General features: G+C 32.4%; 3 protein-coding genes across 10 annotated transcripts; 1 reads left to right on the top strand and 2 right to left on the bottom strand.

The window, feature by feature from the left end:
* Window positions 1–110: 110 nt before the first annotated feature.
* LOC103569328 (sphingomyelin phosphodiesterase) lies at window positions 111–10,480 on the bottom strand. Of its 5 annotated transcripts, none has more exons than XM_014441664.1 (8): window positions 10,279–10,480; window positions 4,456–4,568; window positions 4,164–4,378; window positions 3,794–4,090; window positions 1,964–3,270; window positions 1,700–1,885; window positions 811–876; window positions 640–731 (listed from the first exon to the last, which is right to left on the bottom strand). In XM_014441664.1, the coding sequence occupies exons 2-7, from the start codon at window positions 4,532–4,534 to the stop codon at window positions 846–848; spliced, it is 2,115 nt and encodes a 704-aa protein (XP_014297150.1). In that variant the 5' UTR covers window positions 4,535–4,568; window positions 10,279–10,480; the 3' UTR covers window positions 640–731; window positions 811–845. The 5 variants fall into 5 exon arrangements, with proteins under 5 accessions (XP_014297149.1, XP_014297150.1, XP_014297151.1 ...); XM_014441665.1 differs by having other exon boundaries at window positions 661–731; window positions 815–876; XM_014441663.2 differs by lacking the exon at window positions 811–876 and having other exon boundaries at window positions 111–731.
* A 103-nt stretch (window positions 10,481–10,583) lies between these two features.
* On the top strand, window positions 10,584–12,834 carry LOC103569331 (COP9 signalosome complex subunit 6). 2 transcript variants are annotated; one of them, XM_008546583.3, is made up of 6 exons: window positions 10,584–11,051; window positions 11,119–11,402; window positions 11,473–11,638; window positions 12,179–12,372; window positions 12,458–12,587; window positions 12,668–12,834. In XM_008546583.3, exons 1-6 carry the CDS (start codon window positions 10,769–10,771, stop codon window positions 12,733–12,735), a joined length of 1,125 nt encoding a protein of 374 aa, XP_008544805.1. In that variant the 5' UTR covers window positions 10,584–10,768; the 3' UTR covers window positions 12,736–12,834. The 2 variants fall into 2 exon arrangements, with proteins under 2 accessions (XP_008544805.1, XP_008544806.1); XM_008546584.3 differs by having other exon boundaries at window positions 10,585–11,051; window positions 12,458–12,834.
* A 100-nt stretch (window positions 12,835–12,934) lies between these two features.
* LOC103569330 (uncharacterized) lies at window positions 12,935–22,870 on the bottom strand. Of its 3 annotated transcripts, none has more exons than XM_053739677.1 (17): window positions 22,798–22,870; window positions 22,395–22,730; window positions 21,973–22,225; window positions 21,543–21,742; window positions 20,000–20,651; window positions 19,314–19,845; window positions 18,162–18,358; window positions 17,952–18,093; window positions 17,193–17,289; window positions 16,912–17,106; window positions 16,034–16,799; window positions 15,435–15,636; window positions 15,008–15,195; window positions 14,655–14,947; window positions 14,242–14,544; window positions 13,775–13,957; window positions 12,935–13,706 (listed from the first exon to the last, which is right to left on the bottom strand). In XM_053739677.1, exons 6-17 carry the CDS (start codon window positions 19,442–19,444, stop codon window positions 13,548–13,550), a joined length of 2,856 nt encoding a protein of 951 aa, XP_053595652.1. In that variant the 5' UTR covers window positions 19,445–19,845; window positions 20,000–20,651; window positions 21,543–21,742; window positions 21,973–22,225; window positions 22,395–22,730; window positions 22,798–22,870; the 3' UTR covers window positions 12,935–13,547. The 3 variants fall into 3 exon arrangements, with proteins under 3 accessions (XP_053595652.1, XP_053595653.1, XP_008544803.1); XM_053739678.1 differs by having other exon boundaries at window positions 22,395–22,742; window positions 22,798–22,857; XM_008546581.3 differs by lacking the exon at window positions 14,242–14,544.
* Window positions 22,871–22,949: the final 79 nt, after the last annotated feature.

Raw genomic sequence — 22,949 nt, forward strand, 5'->3', positions numbered from 1 at the left:
TTTATTCGTAAATTTAAAATTTTAAAAATGTCTTGTCATCTAGATGTACAGTAATTAATAATTTATATTAAAAATATAATTTAATGGCTCATAAAAAAGATTACAAAATACTGACAGCCGACAACTGAAAATTTAAGTCTTTTTTTTTTATTACCAAATGAATTGTCATCATAAAAATTTCAAAAAAATATACAGGAATTTTTTAAAAATTTTAATTCTTTACCCGAATTTTTTGAAATCTTTTCCTGACAGTTTTTATTTTTTTCATTGAAAATAAATAAAATTTGAATGTCTGCACTGTCAGCATCATAATAAAAATGCAATGTGATGATTGCAAAAAAAAATTATCATATATTTATAAATTCCTATTCTTCAAAGTGAAAGTCGCGTAAATTTTACATATAATATATAAAATAATAATATTAAATATTACATTAACAAAAAATTAATTAACTATAATAAATTTATGATCATATAAATAATCAACGTCTAATTTTTTATATACAAGTCAGCTGCGATTATTTCGAGCATCTTTTCCCCAATGACTAATTTAAAGACGATTTAAATATAAATCAATTAAATCATAGTCACAGAAACAGGATTAAAAAAAACTCGGTGATATAATTCGTCGCTTAATTATTTTATTTTTTTAAAATTACAGCTAACCCAGGCCCAGTACGTATTTGGGTAGATTGTACGCGAATCGTGGGATCGCCATCACTACCGACATCCTGAAAATAAAAAAAAACAATTATCAGTAAATGTCATCAATATTAATAACAATTATTAATTTTTATTGACTACACTTACGCACTTTATAGCCACAGTATCGTGTGCTTATAAATTCATTGTTTTATTTTCCACCACCAGTTAGCACTGAACAGAAGAAACTTATCGGTATTTACAAAGCATATTCTTATATTTATATATATATTTTATTAAACATCTTTAATATTTATACATTAATTAAATAATTTTAGAAACTCTTATTTTTTTTCAATATTTTAATGTAATAAAATACATTTCAAATATTTATAAAACAATTTTTTACGTACAAAAATTATCAGGCACTGAGGACTTACAGCCGAACTCCATTAATTATAATGGTGACCATTTTTCCCATGGTTTCGTCGTTCATCGGCAAAAGAACTGCGGGAGTTCCAGGTTGCAGGAAAAATTGTTTTATAAACAAACCGGAAATGTTCGCAACGATGCTAACACCGGGTACTTTATCATTAAGAATAGACAATTAGTCTACGGAGCGGAAATTTCTTTAAATTTCGAGTTAACGGATGTCTCTTCTCTCTTAAAAAATAAACTACATGCTTACGCTCTACGATATATATGTAAATATATATACACATTCAAATGTAAAACATCGGGTGGGAAAAAGTATAGCTTGTAGTGGGAGTCAAGATTGAGGGGAAGTTCCGCGTTAATGGAACCCGAGTTAATGGAGTTCGACTATGTTTATAAAAGTATATAACAGCTTAAACAATCTAGTGAGCAATTAGTCGTACAAGGAAAAAAGTATTTGTTGGAGTAATGAAAGTTACGTACAATAGAATTGTAGCGAGAGAATAAATGTTAGGAATAAGTAAAGCAACCGACATTTTGTTTTTGCGGTAATTAATCAAGATTGACTTCATTAGTTTTAGTATTGCCATTGTAATTGTCCATCCACCAATTTTTTACGTACGATAATGCCAATCCGTTGTAGATCCACTCGCGCCAACTGTTTCCGGTCGCTCCGTCGATTCTTGACTCCAGAGTTTGGCACAGAGCTTTGCGGTCGTGGCTCCTGCCGCTTCGTAAATCGCAGAGCATTCTCTTGCGACACTCGCTATTGCAGACTGGTCGGACTGGGGAATTCTTGTAGTAATGTCTAGATGAAAGCAGAAAAAATAAAACAGTAAATATTAAATATTCATATCAGCACTTGAAAAAATAAAAATAAAATTACTTGTAGTAGAGATCAAAGTTCGATGGCTCATTGGTCATCTTATCAATCAAAGCGTCCCAATCTTTCGGTAGCAATGAAGGCATCTGATAAGCCTGCCGGGCGCTGTACATCTTGTGCCAAATAGGATAGTCATAAAGATTAGCTTCCTTGAGGTTCATCACCCAGCTCTCGTGATCGACGACCATCCGCGTCGTCTTCGGATGGTCACCATCCACGTAATATATTCTGTACCCAGGATTCAAATCATAGTACGGCGACACAGAAGGTCCTACATAAGCGATGCTCAGTGCGCGACCTAGATCAGCCGTGTCATAGAACAGCTGGAACTCATCATAGTGGGTGTGTCCAAAGAACTGGGCAGCTATCGTTGATTCGTACCGATTTATTATGTGGTAATAATTTCTTGACCATATTTTCAGACAGTCAGAGTGACCTGGGGGTATGTGTCCGATGATATGAACCTTCTCGCCGTTCATTTCAGCTCCCTGGAGCTCGTACACCAGCCACTGGAGTTCGCTGACAGGGTCAGTGCTGTTGATAAGCAGCCACCAGTTCTTGTTGTTGCAGTAGTTCATGTTGACCGACAAAATTCTGAACCCTGGGCGAACTAAGACCGAGTAAAAAGCTCCTCTGCGAACGGTGTGAGACACTCCTGCTGGTAGCCATCGCTTCCACTGCTTGTCGAGCTCGTCGTAGAGCCAGCTGATGCCGTTTTCCTCGGGGGCGAACGGCGGCGGGAAACTGTTGACCGGAGCCGACTCGTGATTACCCAGCGCTGGAAAAATCGGGACTCCAGGAAAAGTTTCGGCCATCTGAGCAACAGTTTCTCGTAGAATCTTAAGATTTTCTTCGTGAGTCTGGTTCCAGACGTCATGCGGCGGTAGGTCTCCGGTCCACAAAATGTAATCGATATCCGCATGTGTGTCCTGTATGTGTTTCAACATATGGTCAACGGTTCTCTTGGGAGTATCACATTTCCTGTAGTCTCCCCATCGTCCGGCGGCGTCGGCACCGGTAGTCGGCGCTCCATTGGTAAGTCTGCAGCACAACGGCTCATTGCAATTAGCATTAGAACCTTCTTGGTAATAAGGATCGTAGTGTGTGTCTGAAATATGCAGAACTTTGAATGTCGGCGCTCCTTCTTTCGGTGGAATTGGCGGGTCGACTGGTGGTTTTTTAACTGGTGGAAATGCAACTTCCCATTCATGAAGAGGATTGTAAGCGTCGTCGCAAGCATCGCCGATAACAAAACTGCAAATTTGGGTCGGCCCCATGTTGACTTGCTTGAGAACATAAATAACTTCTCCCTAAAATGAAGACATTTATTTCAATTCGTGTCAATACTTCAGATAATTCTTATATATTAAATATATATGATGATATGATGAAGCAATAACTGACTGCTATCAATATATAAGCGGTCTTTTATATTTTAAGTACTACCTACTGCGTTACAAAGTATATATATATGTATATATACTCGATTAAACTTCTATACGTGATTGGTGAAATCACTTGTTGACTATAATTTACAAGTAGAAAGTACCATGTACTCATTTTTACGCCTGTCTTTTTACGGAATTTTTTATTATTATTGTTATTATTTTTTTTTTTTTAATTTTTATGTAATCAAAAATCGAGCAATCACTGACATAAATTTAAAAAAAAGCCCGGGAATTTAAACTACGCTTGTATAGTTTTCCAGTAAAAATTATCATCAAAACGGTCCCTGGACAAAATGTCATCCGTACAAAATATTACTTTGCTTTATCAGTAAATTTATCAAAGAAATTTTGTTCAAGGATCAGCAGTCAGTCTATCAAAACTTACCCCGAAAAGCAGCGTGACGCCATGACAGACACGTGAACTTTGAATGTGCAGCGATACACAAAACTGATAAATGCTTGTCATTATTTCTTGGTCAGTCTTTCCGCCTTTGATGTAGTGCTGAAGAAGACCAGCGCCTACTTTGCAAGCAGTACATGATACTTTGGACATTACTGATGTCTCAACCTCAACCATAACTTTCTGCAAGTCAAGAAGTTTCATGGCTTTGTCGACAAACAGAGACAGATGACCGCTCTGCTGGACGTTCTCCATGTCCCAGAGCATTCTCGAGTAGTTTACCTAAAGGTAATTATTCTATTAGCTTACTTATTAAATCAATTGCAGCAACAACATCAACAATAGTGATACTGACCCTTGACAATTGCTCGGGAGTCATTCCATCAATGACAGTCTCTGCAGTTGGTGGCAGATCTCTGACATTTCCACTGGAGTCGGGCAAAATGGGTATGAACTGATCACTTATTCTTTTTTTAGCTGAAAGCCATTCATCTGCCAGCTGGGTCCAGTTCGTCTTCTCAATCTCTATTTGTCTTTTCGTCCTATCAAGACTCACATTTATGACGGCTCCTAAATAACATCAAGCAAATTAATTTGAAGAATTTGAATTTATAAATTGAAGAAGAGGTCTTGCCAATTGTATTTACCTGAAGTATTGTCTAAAAATAATGCTAGGAACAGGAACAGCGGACAGTAGGTCAGTACTCTCCATCCTTGACTTATCATACTATTCTTTGGATGACTAATTCACTTAGATTGCCTAGACAAAAAGATTTTGATTGTTATTTGTAATGCGAACTGAGAAAAATGTGTTTGTATAGTAGGGCAGCACCGTTACTGATGAGAACTCATCGCACATTACGGATGATTTAAATTTTTGACAGCACATTCACCTCGGGTCCTGTTACGTTTAGGTGGGTCAATGCCAAACCATTTGATAATGATAGACGACACCTTTTATCTAATCGTACTGTGTTACAAGTGTCGAGTTTACAAGCTGTTCAATATTCACTTGCTTTCCTCTTTACTTAATAATGATAATAATCTCAGTAGGTGGAATACATTTATAAGTAGAACAAAAAAATATATATAAATACTTTGTAAAAAAAAAGACTTATGTTTATGAGTCATTTTGAAAAATTATTTTGTGGCTGCGATTGAATTTATTTAATTTAAAAAAAAAAAAGAAAATAATGAAATTGAATTTTAAAAAATTTTTCACTTTTTAGAGGGAAAAAAATTGTAGCGGGAAAAATTGAGGGATTTTAAAAAAAAGTTAGAGGAAAAATTTTTAGTAAATTTTATGGCTGACAAAAAATGTCTGATTGGATAAATTGATAAATTCAAAATTTCAAAAGTTATGAGGATTTTTATGAGGGTGAATGTGACAGATATCAGACAAATTTAAAATTATTAATAAGTAGAGTAAATAATAAAAAAAAAAAAATTTGAAAAAATGCGCATTTAGAAAATTTTGAAATTAATAAGTGCATTTTTTAATATTATTTACTATATTTTTTTATTGTTTCAAATTTGTTAGATGACTGCTGGATTCGCACTCACGCATTTTTACAAAAATTATAAAAAAAAATAAATATTAAAATTTTTCAAATCGCGCTATTTTTTATTATTTTTTTTTTTTTTTTTTATTAAAAAAATTAAAAAATTGTATTTTTTTTTAGGAAAAATTAAAAATAATTACGACCGGCTCGGTACTAATTGGGCTGTAAGAAGAAACTTTCTTCCAATGTATACTAAATAATTTTAAAAAGCGGGCGCGAAAAAAATGTAAGTAATATTCATATCTTATTAAAATGATTGATGCAAGAAAAATTTATCAGGACAGTAGCCTTCATTAATTAAAAAGCTAATCGCGCAATAATGCTCAAGTATAATAAATCATACGATACTTAAAAAATACTATGAAATAAATTTCTACAATCATATATATATATATACATATTTAAATAATCAGCAAGCATGATAATCACAACATGTTATAGATCAGAAACTCCCATCAATCATAGCCGCCGATGACAGTGAAATTTATTTACTATTTTTTAAACTTATAAAATACATAAAAATTAAAAAAAACTTAAAATACCCGCACACAACTTTCACATTAGTGATGCGAAAATTCAAATATTGTGTTAAGTATCAGCAATTTAGTTTCGAAATATTAAAACTATGACGAGTTTACATTACAATAATAAAAGTGTTTTAAACGTTGACAGTCCAGCAAGTGAGTAGGTCAGTGATGTACTCAAAAACCACTCATCGTTTTAAATTTTAAATTTTATTGTCGTTATTGGGACGCCACGGTTGAGTGCAATCGGTATTTAGGTTGAGTAAAACTAACAAAAAAAAAAAAAAATAAATGAAATGAAATGAAAAAAGTAAACTGAGTTACTTTTATTTAGTTAAATTTATTTTGATAGATGGGCTGATAGTTTTGTTAAGGTGCTCGGTATTTTTATGACGGACAAAAAGAAATGAGGGAGTAAGAGGACAAGTTGAATACACTCAGAGAGTTGTCTTTGACCGTTATTCGACCCACCAAGTCGAACGGACAAAGTCTCCACGTGCTGTATGGGTTTTCAAACAAAAAATTTTCATGACTGACATAAAAAAAAAAAAAAAAAAAAAAAAAAAAAAAAAAAAAAATACAAGTAAAATTGTAGAGTAAAAAAAATCATGTCCACTTGGGACTGAGTAAATGTAAATAAATAAATTTAATTTCGCTTTTCATTTTTTGAATAATCAATTATTGGAGCTGTAATATTTATTGATAAAATAATTGGAGGAGATAATGGTCGTTATCGCGAGCGATAGTTACTGGTCTTTAAATTTTTTATTTAAATAGATAGAAGATATGTAATGCTCAGTGAAAGCGAAATTTTTTATCTTTTTTTATTTAAATATTTATAAACACGATCTAGAATATTAACGATTTAATTATTAGGTTCTTTTTTGTTTTCACTTGCAAATCTTTGTTACAATTTTTTTTTATGTTTTGTATTAAGTTAAGTGGAGTAAGTAATTAGAGACAAATTGCTGTCTAAGTAACAGTTTTAATTCTCCTTAAAATTAATTCTCGAGTGCTTAATTACGCATTTAATTGGTTTTGTAAAGTTTAATTTTTTTTTGGGCATATAATAATTTTTTACAAAATTTTAACGTGTCCCAATAAATTTTTTGCTTTATCAATTGAATTAAAAAATTTTCTTGGGACGAGAAAAATTTTTTGCCTTAAATAATATATACTATTAATAATTATATTAATTTCCCTGCGTAATTATGTGCAGAAATAAATCTTAAATAATTTTATTTACTTTTATTTTCAGTAAAAATTTTATTTCCCTTAAAATAATATTTTATTTTATATTTTCGAATTTACTAATGAACGCCAAGTTTAAAAAATTTTTTTTTATCATAAAGGAAAAGTAAACCAGTTTTAACTTTATTTTTATTTTAAGAACTCAGATACTCGGGTTTGCCGAAGGACATCTTTGACGTCATGGGGTCCAAATGCTGTCTAACTGTAAAACAAAATATGTTTTACTTCAGGGTACATTTACCTTCGAACAAAATTTTTAAAAAACAACTGAGTTTCAAAATGATTTTTTTATACACAGAAAATTTTTTTCTCGCCCCAATAAATTTTTTACATTTTAAATTTTAAAAAAAATTTGTTGGCGCGAGAAAAAATTTTATTTTTTTTCGCGCCAACTGTGTACTTAAAATAAAACATAATTCCCAATAGATTAACAAGACATAAATGGTAAACTATTTGTTCGATTGATTGTTTTTTTCAGATATCTTGTTTTTAGTTTGAACTTGTATCTAAACTTGTCTAGAAGATTCGATGATAATTATTGCAGCTTTCACTCAAAGTGATATTCGTAATAAAAAGTTATACGGATTTATAAAATAAATAAAATTATTTATACACGATTAAAATAAATTTTTCATGATTAAAAAATTAATCAATGAGTTGCGTCGTTTTAAAAATAATAACTTATTACAATTTTATTAGTTAATCTAAAAAAAAAAAAATATATATATATATATATATATATATATATATATATATATATATATATGCAGTAATGATAAGATAACGAGTAACGTCTAATGACCAGTTGCACTGTCCGTTCTGGTGAAAAGTTTTCGATAAATGCACGCATATCTTCTACGTTAGTAAGCGTACAATAAAAATGCAAATGCAGATTTAAGAAAGAATGAGATATAAGAGAGTCGCTGATCTGACTTTAGATTACTGCATTTCATTACTTGACTGACGTACTTGAGGCAAAGTACAGGATGTAGAACTGAGAATGTAGAATGCAGAAAGCAGTCAAAAATTCATATAACAATACAATGAGTTGTTTCAAAGAAGCAGCCAGCCAGTGCGGGGGTTTAAGTAATTTTTGAAAATATGTATGCTACAGAAGATTGCTTCCTATGTCCTGTCCTGCTCATCAACTTTCTCTCAGCTCAACAAACGTGCAGTAGTAACATCACCAGCAACGGTTCCTTATCCACCGTAAATAACAAACTATATAAGATTAACAGATTGTTCCGCAGTTATAATATATCATCATTTATAAGTCTTGTTATCTTAACATGTATTTTTTTTTTTTTTTTTCAAATTATTAATCTCTAGTTATTTTATATTTATTTAATTAATTTCACTTTAATTTTTTTTATACTTCCTTAATATCTTATTTTTTTAATTAAATCTTTATTAAATATATATGTATATTTATATAAAATTGAAACTTTGATATTATTTCATAAACTAACGGCAATCTTGTGACAAAATAAATATAAAAATTATAAATTGATGTTTGTAAGGAACCTAGTACCCAATCAGAGAACTAGTACCCGATTACTCATATATATTTATATTTATATTTACTGAATATACAGATACATGAAGTAATCGAGTACTAGTTCCCTGATGGGATACTAGATCTTTCACTGTACATTTAAATATTTACATACATATATATGTAATAAATATAAATGATCATGAATAATAGTAATAATTAGATATGTAATACTGACTATAAATAATTTATAAATGGAAATTTATAAAATAATTTTACATATGTACTAAGAATTATTATTGCTGTTGTATACTCAGTAAATCCTTGTTTACTTTTTCCTATTAAATACTTTATCCACAATCCAGTTTAGTATCTTACGGTAATGAACTATTTATTTATCAGCACCGCGTAATTGGCCTTTATTTGTTAAAACAATGGCTTTGTATTTACCCGAATAACAGTAGTCCATTATAAATTACCTGCACAATAAAAAGGTGACCTGATATCTATAAAAGATCACTCACACGTTCTTGAAATAAAACCAGACACTCCACTGTCCCGTTTACGGTTTTCTTATTAATTTGTTACAATTATTATTATTTTAATAATAGTAATAATAATTTTACACCAAGGCAACGACCTAGAGACGGGAATAAATTAAACCAGTATCGTTTAAATAAAAACCCACTAAAAGTAACGCCGTCTGATCGCGTATTGGTGACCAATGGACCCACGATTTGCTTGAAGATCAGTAATGGTCGCAATGTGGTATCAGTTTGACATACTTTAATTTCTTATTCTCGCTCTCTCTTCCCGTGACGTTATTACGAGTTAACTATCACTGATACATATATACAGTCATGGTCATGTCTCACTAAATTTTTACCATAAATAACAACAATGAATATAAATATAAATAAATAAACAATAAGTTAAATAGTCATACCACATACTTAAATTATCTATTTCACTGTCTGGATTGTCAATAAAATTGACATTGACTCTATTCATCTAATTTTACAATTCACCGGAAGTTAACAGCAACACGCGACATTTATCTGATTACACAAATTTGTTTCAATTACACAAATTTATTTTAATAAATAGATAAACAAACAACTGGTGTTTTTTTACTGACTTTTTAATTCTTTCTTAACTTAACTAAATCTATACTCCGTACCTGCAATAAGTAATTTTGTCATTAAATATTATAGTGAAATTATTTAAATTACTCTGCAGTTACTGGCTACTATTTGAATTGCGCAATAAATGCGTATATAAGTGACATTAAATATAAATATGAAAATTTTTAAATTTTCAAAAGTAAAATAATTATAAATTTTTGTTTCTTTCCCTTCCTGATTTGACAACTGGGCCAAGGGTTTACTTACAGTAATTATATATTTTTCATATGTCATATACATAAATATATGTATACTTAGTAACAAACTTTTACAGTTTAACGCGCAAGTTACTATTATTATTGCAGTAGTATATGCGTGACGTCTTGACGTAATTTATGTACAAGTACTCGAACAATTTGTTAAACACATAATTATTTTCCTACAATCGTTATCAGTAATTATTAATTACTACTGAGAAAAAGACAATTAAGTAAATTTTAAAAAAAATACTTACAGTTAAAATATGAATTTTTATGCCGCATGCGCTTGCAGTGTATCCTGAATGTAACATGAAAACCAAAGTTTAAATTTTTAAAAATATCACAATTATTTTTAGCGGTTTAAATTTATTTAATACACAGAAAGTATTAATTAAAATTATTTACACTAAATATTTAAATTATTTAAACACACGACACTAGACCGTGTATCCGCTATTAGAGCTCAAAGCAAACTGATTATTTTTTTCCTCCTTATTTGTATTCATACTTTAGCGCTGGATTCGATTTCTGGTTTTGAAATATTTCCCGCGCATGCGCGAGTTTATTTCAAAGATGGCGCGCAACCCGAGACGGAGATTATTTTTTATTGTAATTCTAACCTAGACTGTGCTTGTGGTAAATCGGCGAGAAAATATGCAACGATAATTAGTTTATTTATTATTTTGAAATTCAAATAAATAATTATTTATATTTGTAGTTATATTTATATAAATACTTAGTAAAATGAGTGGTACGTCAAAGCAAGATGCGGGAGAGATGGAGATTGACGACAACGTCGCCTTGGACAATGGGTCCAGTTCCATGGAAGTCGTGAACCAGCCGGTTCCTGAAGCGGCACCGGCTCCGGCAGGAGCTGGGAGTTCCAACTCTACCAGTAACTCAAGTCGTGTGATGGCATCCTCTGGAACTCTGGGGTCAGTATCTGTCAGTTTGCATCCGTTAGTTATCATGAACGTCAGTGAACACTGGACCAGGTTAAGGGCCCAGGAAGGAAGTGAACAATTAGGTATAAATTTGTCATCATTTTTTAGTTATTAATTTATTTGATGAATTATTGATGTTGATGGTTTCAGTTTATGGGGCTTTGATTGGAAAACAGAAAGGAAGACACATAGAAATCATGAACTCATTCGAGCTGGTGTTCACCATGATTGGCACTGATGTTATTATTGACAGAGACTATTACAACACCAAGGAAGAACAGTTCAAGCAGGTGTTCAGTGACATGGACTTTCTGGGTTGGTATACTACTGGAGACATGCCCAATGACAGGGACATCAGTGTCCACAGGCAAATTTGCGGCATCAATGAGAGTCCTGTCCTGCTGAAACTAGATCCCAGACCTAAAAATCCAGATGTAATTTTTTATTTTTTATTTTGGCCACTGAATTATTGGTAATTTTTCTAATTGATGATTAATTTTGTAGCAATTGTCTGTCGCGATGTATGAGTCTGTTATTGATCTCGTCGCCGGGGAAGCGACGATGCTTTTTGTACCTTTAACTTATACTTTGGCTACTGAAGAAGCTGAGAGAATTGGGGTCGATCATGTTGCGCGAATGTGCAGCAATGAACAAGGGGAAAGCTCTCTAGGTATTGAAAAATAATTGACAGCTATTTTGTAGTTTTTTGAATTTTAATATTTTTTAATCGGGGCGAAAAATAAATTATCAAAATTAGGATAAAAAAAACATTAATTATATGTGATCTTGATGCTAGCAGACAATTAACAATTTTTGGATTCTTCTTTACGGCAAGCCGATTGCAAAAAAAAAAAATTAAAAATATGCACAGGTAGAAAATTAACAAAACTATAAGTGCAATTTTTCAAATCTTTTTTTTTTGTAATTAAAAATTATTAGACGTCGGCTAACTTCCGGTTAACTTATGATACTGAAGTTAGCGGACGTCTAATAATTTTTGAATTGTTTTTTAAAACAGTAAATCATAAAAAAAAAATATTTAAAAAAAATTGCACTTATAGTTTTTAAAATTTTCTACATGTGCATTTTTTTAGTTTTCATTTTTTTGTCATTGATTTGTTAAAAAAAAAATTCGAATATTTTAATCGTTTGTTCTTTGACTTAAAAATTTTTTTTATAAATTCACTAATAAAAATAAAAAAATTTTTAGTCGCTGAACATCTTATGGCCCAACACAGTGCCATAAAAATGTTATACTCACGTGTGAAACTCATCTTAACATACCTCCGTGCTGTCGAGAAAGGAGAATTGCCACCGAACCATGAAATTTTGCGAGCTGCTAGATCTCTAGCTCATCACTTGCCGGTTTTGAATAGCGATAAATTCAAAGCCGACTTTTACAACGTAAGTACTTTGACGTCATCATTTAATACCAGAGATATCAAACTATATAACAAATCTATAAGCCAAATAAAATGTTTTGCTTCAGCAATGCAACGACTTTGGCTTGATGACTTATCTGGGAATGATCACCAAGGGCTGCAACGACATAAACCAGTTCGTAAACAAATTCAATATTTTATACGACAGGTCTGGAATGGGCCCAGGCCACATGAGACGTATGCGAAGTCTTTTTTTTTGAAAATCAGTTGATTGTTTAAGAACTTTAAATTATTTTTACTAACGCATCTAATTGTAGGAACAGGTACAAATCATAAGAGACGAACCCACTTGCTCGCTTTCTATCAGGATAATATTCTGTCATAAATTTATTTACATCCGTCAAAATTTAATAGGCTTATCATTTCTTATCTCTACTTATGCCCAAATATTATTTTCAAATAAAGGTTTCAGTTTTATAAATTATCCAGTCTTTTTTTATACATACAATATAAATTTATTAATACTCTAGGTATATACATCATAGGCTACAATATTTCATTTGATTTTACAGTTACTCGCACAATATTACCTATAATGGAAGACCATTTTTTAAAAACCATTTAATTCAGGCCACTAATTTTTATTCCAACTGGATATTTTTTATTGAACCGCTAAAACTTAGTCTATTTCTTTGTCAGTGATATTTCTTAAAATAACAACTTTCATACTTATTGTTTTCATTTACTTTTTTTTATATTAACTGTATAAAATATATTGTAGATTATTGCCTGTTAAAAGAGTGACGTTCAAAAAAATAATCAGTCAATTTAATAATTTGATTATTATTATTATTAATATTAATATTTTAATAATTCTAGATGTTTATTATTAAATATTTTGATATGCTCTGGTCGACTTGATAAATATTCTGTGATGAATAAAATAAGACGATTTCAGACGAGTGTCAGGTTTACTGGAGCCGAAGGCAAGTGCTGCCACCACAGAATCTAGAATCGTCTTTCACTCGATTAAAAAAATGATATTTTGAGCCGTAAAAATAAATCCGTGCGTTTCTTATTGTAATTAAAAGGTTTTATACTTTTTATTTATTAATCTATTAGACCGAGAGCAAGTCAACGTAATTGACCAAGTCTTTGATGATAGCTCAGGTTATTTATAAATTGAGTACAAGTGAGCTAAGGGCTGGGCTTGTCAACGCCTATCAGTTCTTCAAAGAGACTGTTCCTGCCCTTGACTCTGTCCTCGAGAGTATGAACCGCGAACCTCAGCATCGCGGTTGATAAATCTCCTACTGTCCACCTTCTGTCAGTGAGGACTCTGCTGACGGTGTCGAGCTGCGAATAAGAATAAATAAATAGAGAAACAAATTCACTCGACTCTAGAATATTTGAAACAAAATTACCTTTGATAAACTTTGATTACCGCAGGTGTAGTAAATTAGCCGCGGAACTCCAGCAAGCGATGCCGCAAGCCACTGGATCACCAGCTTCAGCTGCGGGTCACCTTTGAGCCGGGAACCGCAACCCCAATTGCCTGTCGCCACTGGTAAGAGTCCTCCGTCTTGAGGACTGCTGTCGCCTGGTATCTATTGAGCAGGGTAGCAATTAATTCTCATTTTTTTTTTGGCAATTTTTTAAAATTAAGCGGTAATTTTTTAAATTTATAAACAGTTACGTACAGTAAAAAATTAATAATAATTGTTATGAGATGTGTAAATATTGTGTGAGAGCTAAGATTTAGGGCAGACAGAATGAGAGACAGTATTAGTTGAGCGAGAAAAATTATTAGAAATATTAATTATTTATTTAATCAGCCAGATTCGAGAGACTTATTATTATAATTATTTTTTTTGTTATTATGTGTATTCACCAAATTATTTTTTCCTTCCGTATGTTTAGAAATAATTTTATTATTTTTATCCTGAAAGTTTTCTTCCAAAGGAAGACGAAAAGTCGCTGCGTCTTCTTCGACGAGAGTTTCTAGTTCCACTGTCGAGGTAAATTTAATTGCCCATTTATTGTTTGGTTTTGATTCTACTTTCTTTGTAGACTCTTGTATTTCAAGGGCATCCAAAAATTTATCGTCTTCTTCATCTGCTTTCTGATCCTGGTCCTGGTCCTCATCATCTTCGAAGTCTTGGTCCTCAGCTTGATCGCTTATCAGCTCTGATACCTGCGTAGTCTCGTTTCTCATTTAACAATTTCACTCACTGTCTCTCATTCCCTCGCCAAAAATTAATAAACCAAAAAAAATAAATAAAATTTTAGTTGAAAAATTCTTACCGACTGCTGCCGTTTGTTTCTCTGCCTCGCGAGCTCAAGACTGAGACTCCGCACAGCCAGAGCCAGTTTGTGCTTTTGCTGAACGTCGTTAGGACCAATAAGAAGCTGGGGTTCTCCTTCTTGGACAGGTACCCCAGCAAAGGATTCACTCAACGCTCGTCTCAGTAAAGAGCCCGCGAACTGGATCACTGCGCGGTCTCTTGCCTCCAGCTCCCGGTTTTCGTCCGACACGATCGGGTCGTCCAGCCATTTTGACAACTGCTCATACACTTCTTCCAACTCTGAGCAAAAATCTGTATCCAAATATTGTTAATACTCTCAATAACAATTAATGATAATAAAATTTCTATTACCAGAACTATATTCCGTGCTAAAACTGTATTTGCTACTGTTATTAGTGTCTTTTCTTTGTAAAACCGGCTGCTGAGTCTGTTTGAACTTCCCAAGCCATTTTTGTTCAGCTTCTAAAGAAGCTTTGAGAAAATCTTCATCAACAGTCTCATCTCGTAAGACGAATCCTCTGGAGCCTCCTCTTCTTACTCTTTAAATAAATATCAACAATACATAATCCCGGGTCAAAAAATTTGATCTGATTTTAGTCTAATGAGATTGTATTTTAACTAATTGGTCTGTCTTTAAATTTTTAAGCTGTTTTTTATCTAGAGACGATCAAAAAACAGACTAATAAAAATAATAATATTGAATAGAAGTAACTTAAAATTTTTATCTGATATTAAACAGATGAAATCTTTTTACCCGTGATAATAATAATGAACTCACTTAATATCTTGATCGCCGACATGACTTCCAGAGATATTAATTCCAACAGCGTAACTGCTTTCTTCAGATGAATCTTCGGATGATCCGGTAGCAGTACTTTCGCGATTAAGTGCTTCTTTTAATCTTTGAGCAAACGTTCCTCTTCTTTCAGGTGTGTCTAATTGATTACTGTACTTGCGCGTTAATTTAAATTCTTCTTCATCTAAATAAACATTATTATTATTATTATTATTATCAGACCATTCATTTAAATATAAATGTTCCAGCGTAAGTTGATCTTTGATAACTAATTAAAGTTCAAAAATCCAGCTTTGATTATACAGATCCCGGTCATGGAAACTAATTACAGTCGAATTAGTTTTTTTCAAAGCGAGTTTATTTTACTGCGGGTTTTATTTGCGATTTACTTTTGCTAAAGTTAACGCGCTTACTGACTATTTTTTTTTTTAAGACAAATATTCATATTTATTCATAAAAATTTCGTGTTATCCTGCACTCAATAAACCAGCGGTAAAATTACCGCAGAAATAAACCTCGTGATAAAAAAAATCAGAATAAATTAGGATATTATTTTACACAAATATTAAAATAAAACTCACCGTATTTACCAGCCGGATGTTCTTCGTCAATAGAATCTTTAGCGCTATGAAAGCTTTCAGTACTCTGACTATTGCAGCTCTCATAAACAGACATTTGTCCCAGAGATTTTCGCGTTACCGGCAATACTTCTCCACTAGACCCCAAAACAATGAACCTGCTCCGAGTGCTGACATTACTAAAACTCTTGTGATATCCCGAGATAAATTTATCCGGACTGAGTGACCTCTGAGTCGCGGATCTCCCATTAGGCCTAAGGCGCACGTCGGTTAAATTTTCCATGCTGACATCTTCAGTCAAATTTCCATTAGCCCGATTGCTGTTAGTATTATTATGATTATTATTGTTATTAATAACGACTTTGTCTTCAGCGGTTTCGATCTCCGGTGAAGCGCTGCTGAAACTCTCCCCGATGGGAGACAGTCTGCGCGTGACTGGACAGCCATCAGCACAAGCAACATCCAGGCTGACTGTTTCCGTCGGACTCGCTGGTAAATGTCTTTGACGGAACCCCAGCAGCGATTTATTCATTTCACGCAGTATATTGTCTTCCTCGAACTGTCTTAGTGGTAAATTTGAATAGTTTTCAGCGTCCATGCAGCAGATAGTTACGGGATTCGGATTGGGGATGCTCTCAAATGTCGCCTTGTTCTGCTTTGGATTATTTATTCTTGATACGTGTCTTGCACCTTCAACTATCAGTACTTCGTTGTCTTCTAAGGCCTCGACGGACAATATCACAGCAAGAATTTCGGGATGAGTTACTATCTAAATAAATAATTCACGGTATTATTAAATTATGACAATAATTGATAGTAATTATGAAGAATTAATTATGGCATTAATTGACGTAAATTATTCTCAATGAATACTTACTTACATGTACAGTTTCTTGGTTAATAACGTCTTCGAGCACGCCCTCGCCGAATCTCGAGCTTGAAAAACAAACATGCAGAACTTTTGTTTCCGTATCGACTCGCTCGAGTCGTCCTACATGACGTATCGTCAAGGGGCACAGTGGGACATTGCTCTCAAGCCAGTCTTCGATAGTCAGCCATTGCTTTGAAGTCATGACCTAAATTTAATAAATAAAAAATTGATTATTTGTTTATTAATTTCGGTATAATAATTATTGACAAATTTTTTTTTTTTTTATTTTACCTGCCTGGACACGATCATACGGCCCTCAAGTGCTCCATCGCTCTCCAAAAAATCAAAATATTGAAGAATACTTTGTAATTTTATCTTTTGACTATTTCTATAAATATAAAAAAAGTAATTTGTAGAATGGGAGCTAATTAGTGATGTAAGGCAGAGAAATTGTCTAAAAATCGTCTGGATAATTTACTAATAGTCAGTTTTTTTTAAATCTAATGGAAATTTTCGCGCCAATTTTAATTTCCAGAGAAAATTAATTTTTAAAAAATTGACTGAAAAATTTTTTACCGCCATTTCGAATTGTCAGTCAATTCGTCGTGATCTGACTGCACATAAAAATGACGGTCATTCCGCGTCACCAGAGCTAATAATAAAATCCATATTGATGTTTAATTTATTTATTTTAAAACAATTCGAAATTTTAAGCTAAAAAAATGTTATATTTTAAATAAATGAATTTTAATTCCCGGGTTTTAAAAATGTTGTTTATTTTCATGAAAAATTTATCGGTGATATATTTTAAAATAACTTTTACTCTATTACGAATGCGCTAAATTATTTTTTTTCTGTATCGTACAAAAGGTCGTAGTTAAATAACTACATAATAACAATATTTAAATCAATGTGACCTCTGGGATATATCTAGTTACTCCTGCCTACTCTTGTGTCGCAAAGTTCACATAGTTTATTTTAAATTGCGCGAGCTAGGCCGCGGGGTCACGTGAAAGCCTGAAAAAAAATCAAATTCTTTAAAGTTCTTACTGATGGAGATGCTTGAAGAAATTTGTGAAATTGAAGTCTCCTAGTGTCGGGTGGGTTTTGACTGTGCGTTTCGGGTAGGTCGAGAAGAACGCATTGGCTACCAGCGATGAAGCGAATCCGTAACTGTATTCCACGTGGTCTCCTATTGAATGATAATTTATTATAAATGATAGAAGTAAAAAATATTGTTGGAAGACATTTAGTTAATACCTTGCTGTTGTAAGCTAAAATAAAGTCCCTGCGGTGGTTTAGTATTCCTCAGAGCTTTGGCCCTCTCGACAATTTTCGGTATTGTCTTAATAAACATTTGCTCCCGTTCGCCCGGACCCAGATCTTCATCAATAAATTTGGCAAACCCAACAAAGAGATCGGGATCTTGTTCATCTTCATCTGGATCTAGACTTATACTGCATTTAAAAAATTTATTATGACCCATTTATTATAAATATATATTTGATATATTGATAGTAATCTAGACTGCAATAAAATGAAGATAAAAATTTTTTGCGTCAAAAAAATTTCTTTTTCTGTATATTAGATCAATTAAAATTATTGTATTATTAATCTCATATTTAATTTAAAAAATTACTTTCTTGAGAAAAAAATCAAAATTTATTTTCAGTACTCAAAAAAAAGATCAAAATTTCGCCAGCTAAGTTCCGATTTTTCCGGTTAATAAAATGATTTTTCCTGAAATTTAAAAATTTCCCACTAAAAATCTATTAGATTTAAAATTCCCAATACCGAAATTTCTTGTAAAAAAAAAAAAATACAATCTCTCTAATTTATTTTTTCTCAGCGTATGTTCTTAATTTACTGATGATAACTATTTGTGATTACAAATTGGCATCAGATTAATTGGCATGTTTACTACGTATTATATATTTATTTATATATATTATTGATATACTTTGTGGTTCTGTCCGGAAGAGGAAGATAAAGAATAAGCATGAGCGCAAGCATAAAAGTGCGACGAACCTCGAAGGTTGCTCGTACGTATTTAAGACATATCCAAAAATAAATTCAAAGTTTCTTTATCCCGCTCTCGTTCATACTCTCTCACTACTAATAGTTACAGTTAAATACGTTACAGTATTATATCTACATATACACGATGACGAATAAGTAAAAGCAGTAGCATTTCTATTGCTACCAGCAAACTGGTACAAAGCTAAATAACTTGTGTGAGATCACCAGATTAATATAGACGATACCCGTAGGTGAATAATTCCGGTCAAGATGCATTTAGACCGGCGATCTAGGGCCGCAGCCCCCGACAGCAACTACAGCCATCAAATCACCAACAACAACAATCAATCGATCAATCAATAATTATACATATATATATAAATATATACATACTTGCACATATCATGGATCCGCTGCATCGCGTCTATCAGATCCTTGGGGTTCCTGGCTAGGGCAGCCTTGTCCAGCACTTTTACTACAGCTGGCCACCAGGGTAAGTCACATGGCAGCATCACCAGAGCCATGTCACTGTTTTTATTATTTTTTATTATTTATTACAAAATAATCACCGGGATTATTGTTGATTTTTATTTAAAACCCATCACTCTCAACTTGTATATATTTATATTTATGTATATTTATACATAGGCCGCGCTCTGAGAGGCGTAAATCCATCGACTCATCACCCACTTGTCCTTATACATACACATGGGTCTAGGTGGTCTACACGTGCTCCAATCACTAGTATATTGACTCTTAACTGTTTATATAATCCTAAGGATCGATTGTTCACTCATTTATGTGTACATATATATGTATATTTGATTGATAAAAAAGTACTCCACATATTAGTGCGCTAGTTCGGTGACTTGGTCTGGTGGTCATGCGAATATTGCTGGAGATAGCACAGCCATTGTTTTGTAATCTGGGAATAAATATGAGAAATTTATGTGATAATTAAGAGCAGTGATGGGGGTGAGAGTGGTGATGATAGGGATGATGGGGACAATGGGAGTAAGTAATGAGATTTGAATTTGTAAGATTAGATGAAGGATTTTGAATTTAAATAATTGAGTTACCTGGACTTGGAGTTTGACGGAACGGCACGAGATCCGGTGGTTGAAGGCAACGAGTTGCGGATGTCTTCTCTGATCCCCGGGTTAATAGTACAGACGTCGACCGTCTAAACCACGGGAGCGTTAATCGTGACCGTGCTTTCCTACTCGCGCACTCGCGGGTGTATTTTTAGATCAGCGCCGGCGCTCTGCCAACTCTATATAGAATTTCGTAGTGTAGTTGTGTTGTTGTAGTATTAATAGTAGTTGTAGTTGTACGAGTACAAGTTGTAATAGACTAGAGATGAGAGCCACCAAGGGAGCTTTATTTAATGCCCCATAGAAAATAATCGATCGGCGAGATATTACGTCAGAAGGAAATGATGACGTAAGCGAGAGGACGTTGGATCAAATAGACTGCTCAGGGGGTCTGCTGCTATTGCTTCCGATACTTGTTTATGATTAATTATTATTGATATGTTTATTTTTATTACTGTTATGAAATTGGCTATTGGTATTTTTATTTTTATTTTTATGTTTGTCGTTTCATGTTTTTAAGATCAACAACATATTTGTGGAACTTTAGTTGACATGGATCATCGACGACATACGCCTACAGTCGAAACTTTTTCATCATTATAATCATAATCGTAATCGTGATGTAACTGATGCTTCACTGGAGAATAAGAAAAGACAGACATCCCTTAAAATCCACGCATCGGTGATCAAAAGATATATATTACAGTTTCTAGCATATCGTGGTATGAGTTGCTGTATATATATATACATATATATATATATATATATATATATATATATATATATACATATATATATATATATATATATATATATATATATATATATATATATATATATATATATATATATATATATATATATATATATCTATAAATGTATATTGTATAGGGTATATGGTATATGTAGTAACGAGAGCTTTGAGGTATGCTAAAATCTTTGAAACTAAAGCAGTCAGCCAGAAGGAAAATTCTAGAGAAAGAATTTTATTAAACTGAATTTTAACTTTAATTAAATTTTTTTTTACCGGCTTTAATTTACTTTTAATTTACTACTTGACTAGTTAATGTATTTTTATTTTTATTTTAGTTATTTAAATTAATAATTCTATTTTTTTGAGCAACAAGTCTAAGATATTGACCCCGGGTGAAATGGACACCAAATTATTTTTGCAGATTATTTTTACTTTTTTTTTTCTTTAAATTACAGTTTTTTTTCTAGTCCCTGATCAAAAATTAAAAAATATTTTTTTAACAATCAAATTTACGAGTGTGAATGTAGCAGACAGACAAATTTAAAATTATGAATAAATAGAGTAAATAATTAAAAAAAAAATATTTATAAAAAATGCACTTAATAATTTCAAAATTTTTTAAATGCCCATTTTTTTTAAATTTTATTTTATTAATTATTTACTCTATTTATAAGTAATTTTAAATTTGTCTGATATCTGCTGCATTTACACTCATATTAAATTTCCTCTGGGTAATTTTGAGCGCCATAAAAATATATTCAAAATTTTAATTACCTGCCAGCATGCAATAAAATGTTAAAAAATACTTTTTTGAAATTATTAATTTTACAAAAAAAGAGCTGGAGAAAAGGCAGCATATAAAGCTCAGGGTTATCGCTCATTTTTCTCTCCTTAAACCTCAGCTTTTGACTCAATATGACTGAGTAACAAGTGCAGTGGCTGTACGTAAAAGTATATCCGGTGTTGTACGGCGTCTGAAAGGAATGGCGATGATGATTATAGAAACGCAGAAGAGTGAGAGGGTGGAGCTGAAGAGCAAACGTGGTAGCTCTCTTAAACCAGCTCTCTTTTGGTCTCTCAGAGCTCTCAGCTTTCAGCAGTCCCGCTTTATCCATGCATACTTATATACACTACCAATGCTGTCGACCTCACACCCTGGCATCCTATCCCGGCTACCGGAGCATTTGCTTCGAGTGATACTTACTATGCCACCAGTCATGTGTGCATTCATCCTCGATGCTGCTGTGGATTCAGGTGATGCAAAGAAAAATATAATAGTTCTCCAGGCACCCGAGTTGCCGCTATTTCAATTCTTTTCTTATCACCCGCGCTCTATATATTTTTTTTAAAACTTTTAACTGCACCATCAAAGATCTTTTCATGTGAATCTGATACTTTATCGGCTCGATATTAAATACCGACATCACATTTATGCCAGATGATATTTTATTTATTTCCTGGATTTGAAATTTTAAAAATTATTTATTTTTAAATCTTACGGCACTCGATAAATAAAAAATAAATTTCATATCTTGGCAATAAATTCTTGTTGCTTATGATAAAAAAATAAACCGAGTGGTATAATAAGTAAATTTAGCAGAGAGCTTATTTTAAAATTTATCTTACACTTTTTTAACAGCACGAGATTAATTTCTCTTGGATATTCAGCCAAGCGCGAAAGTACTTGAATTAAATGTATCAAGGTGATGGTGATGGTGGTTCCAGTCCTGCATAAAGTAAATAATTACCAAAAAATCAAATGCCGTAGGCGTATTTGTGTGTAAGCATAATTAAATATCAGAGGTTGTAAATTTGTTTGGATTCTTGGAAACCACTTGCCCCAGCCATGGAAGAGAAAATTCTTTAGAGCTTTTCACACCGCGCCAATAACCGACACCCGACACTTGAGGGCCTTATACTGTCGCTTTAATTTAAATAACATTTAAATCCGACTGAGTAAATCTGTAATTTGTACTTTCGTTTACTTTTAAATTTTACTATTCAAATAAAACTTTATTTAAATACTCACGTACTGATTAACTGCTGAAAAAATTAAACCGAATTCTGTGATTTTGATTATCGATTACACATACCGGAAATGTGAACAATGGCAATGATAATCACTAATGAACATCAATATGTTGGCTATAGCTTCATCATTTTGATGGCCTTCCATTGGTT

Source organism: Microplitis demolitor, chromosome 5, assembly GCF_026212275.2.
Source record: "Microplitis demolitor isolate Queensland-Clemson2020A chromosome 5, iyMicDemo2.1a, whole genome shotgun sequence".
Classification (NCBI taxonomy): domain Eukaryota; kingdom Metazoa; phylum Arthropoda; class Insecta; order Hymenoptera; family Braconidae; genus Microplitis; species Microplitis demolitor.

Coding starts and splice junctions, on each gene's coding strand:
- LOC103569328 (XM_014441663.2), bottom strand. CDS start 4,534: ATGATAAGTCAAGGATGGAGAGTACTGACCTACTGTCCGCTGTTCCTG. Junction 4,091..4,163: donor CTCCCGAGCAATTGTCAAGG/GTCAGTATCACT, acceptor AATTACCTTTAG/GTAAACTACTCGAGAATGCT. Junction 732..1,699: donor TACAACGGATTGGCATTATC/GTACGTAAAAAA, acceptor TTTTATTTTCAG/GATGTCGGTAGTGATGGCGA.
- LOC103569331 (XM_008546583.3), top strand. CDS start 10,769: ATGAGTGGTACGTCAAAGCAAGATGCGGGAGAGATGGAGATTGACGAC. Junction 11,052..11,118: donor GGAAGGAAGTGAACAATTAG/GTATAAATTTGT, acceptor TGATGGTTTCAG/TTTATGGGGCTTTGATTGGA. Junction 11,403..11,472: donor CCAGACCTAAAAATCCAGAT/GTAATTTTTTAT, acceptor TTAATTTTGTAG/CAATTGTCTGTCGCGATGTA.
- LOC103569330 (XM_053739677.1), bottom strand. CDS start 19,444: ATGGCTCTGGTGATGCTGCCATGTGACTTACCCTGGTGGCCAGCTGTA. Junction 15,637..16,033: donor ACATCCGGCTGGTAAATACG/GTGAGTTTTATT, acceptor ATGTTTATTTAG/ATGAAGAAGAATTTAAATTA. Junction 14,948..15,007: donor TAGCACGGAATATAGTTCTG/GTAATAGAAATT, acceptor ATTTGGATACAG/ATTTTTGCTCAGAGTTGGAA.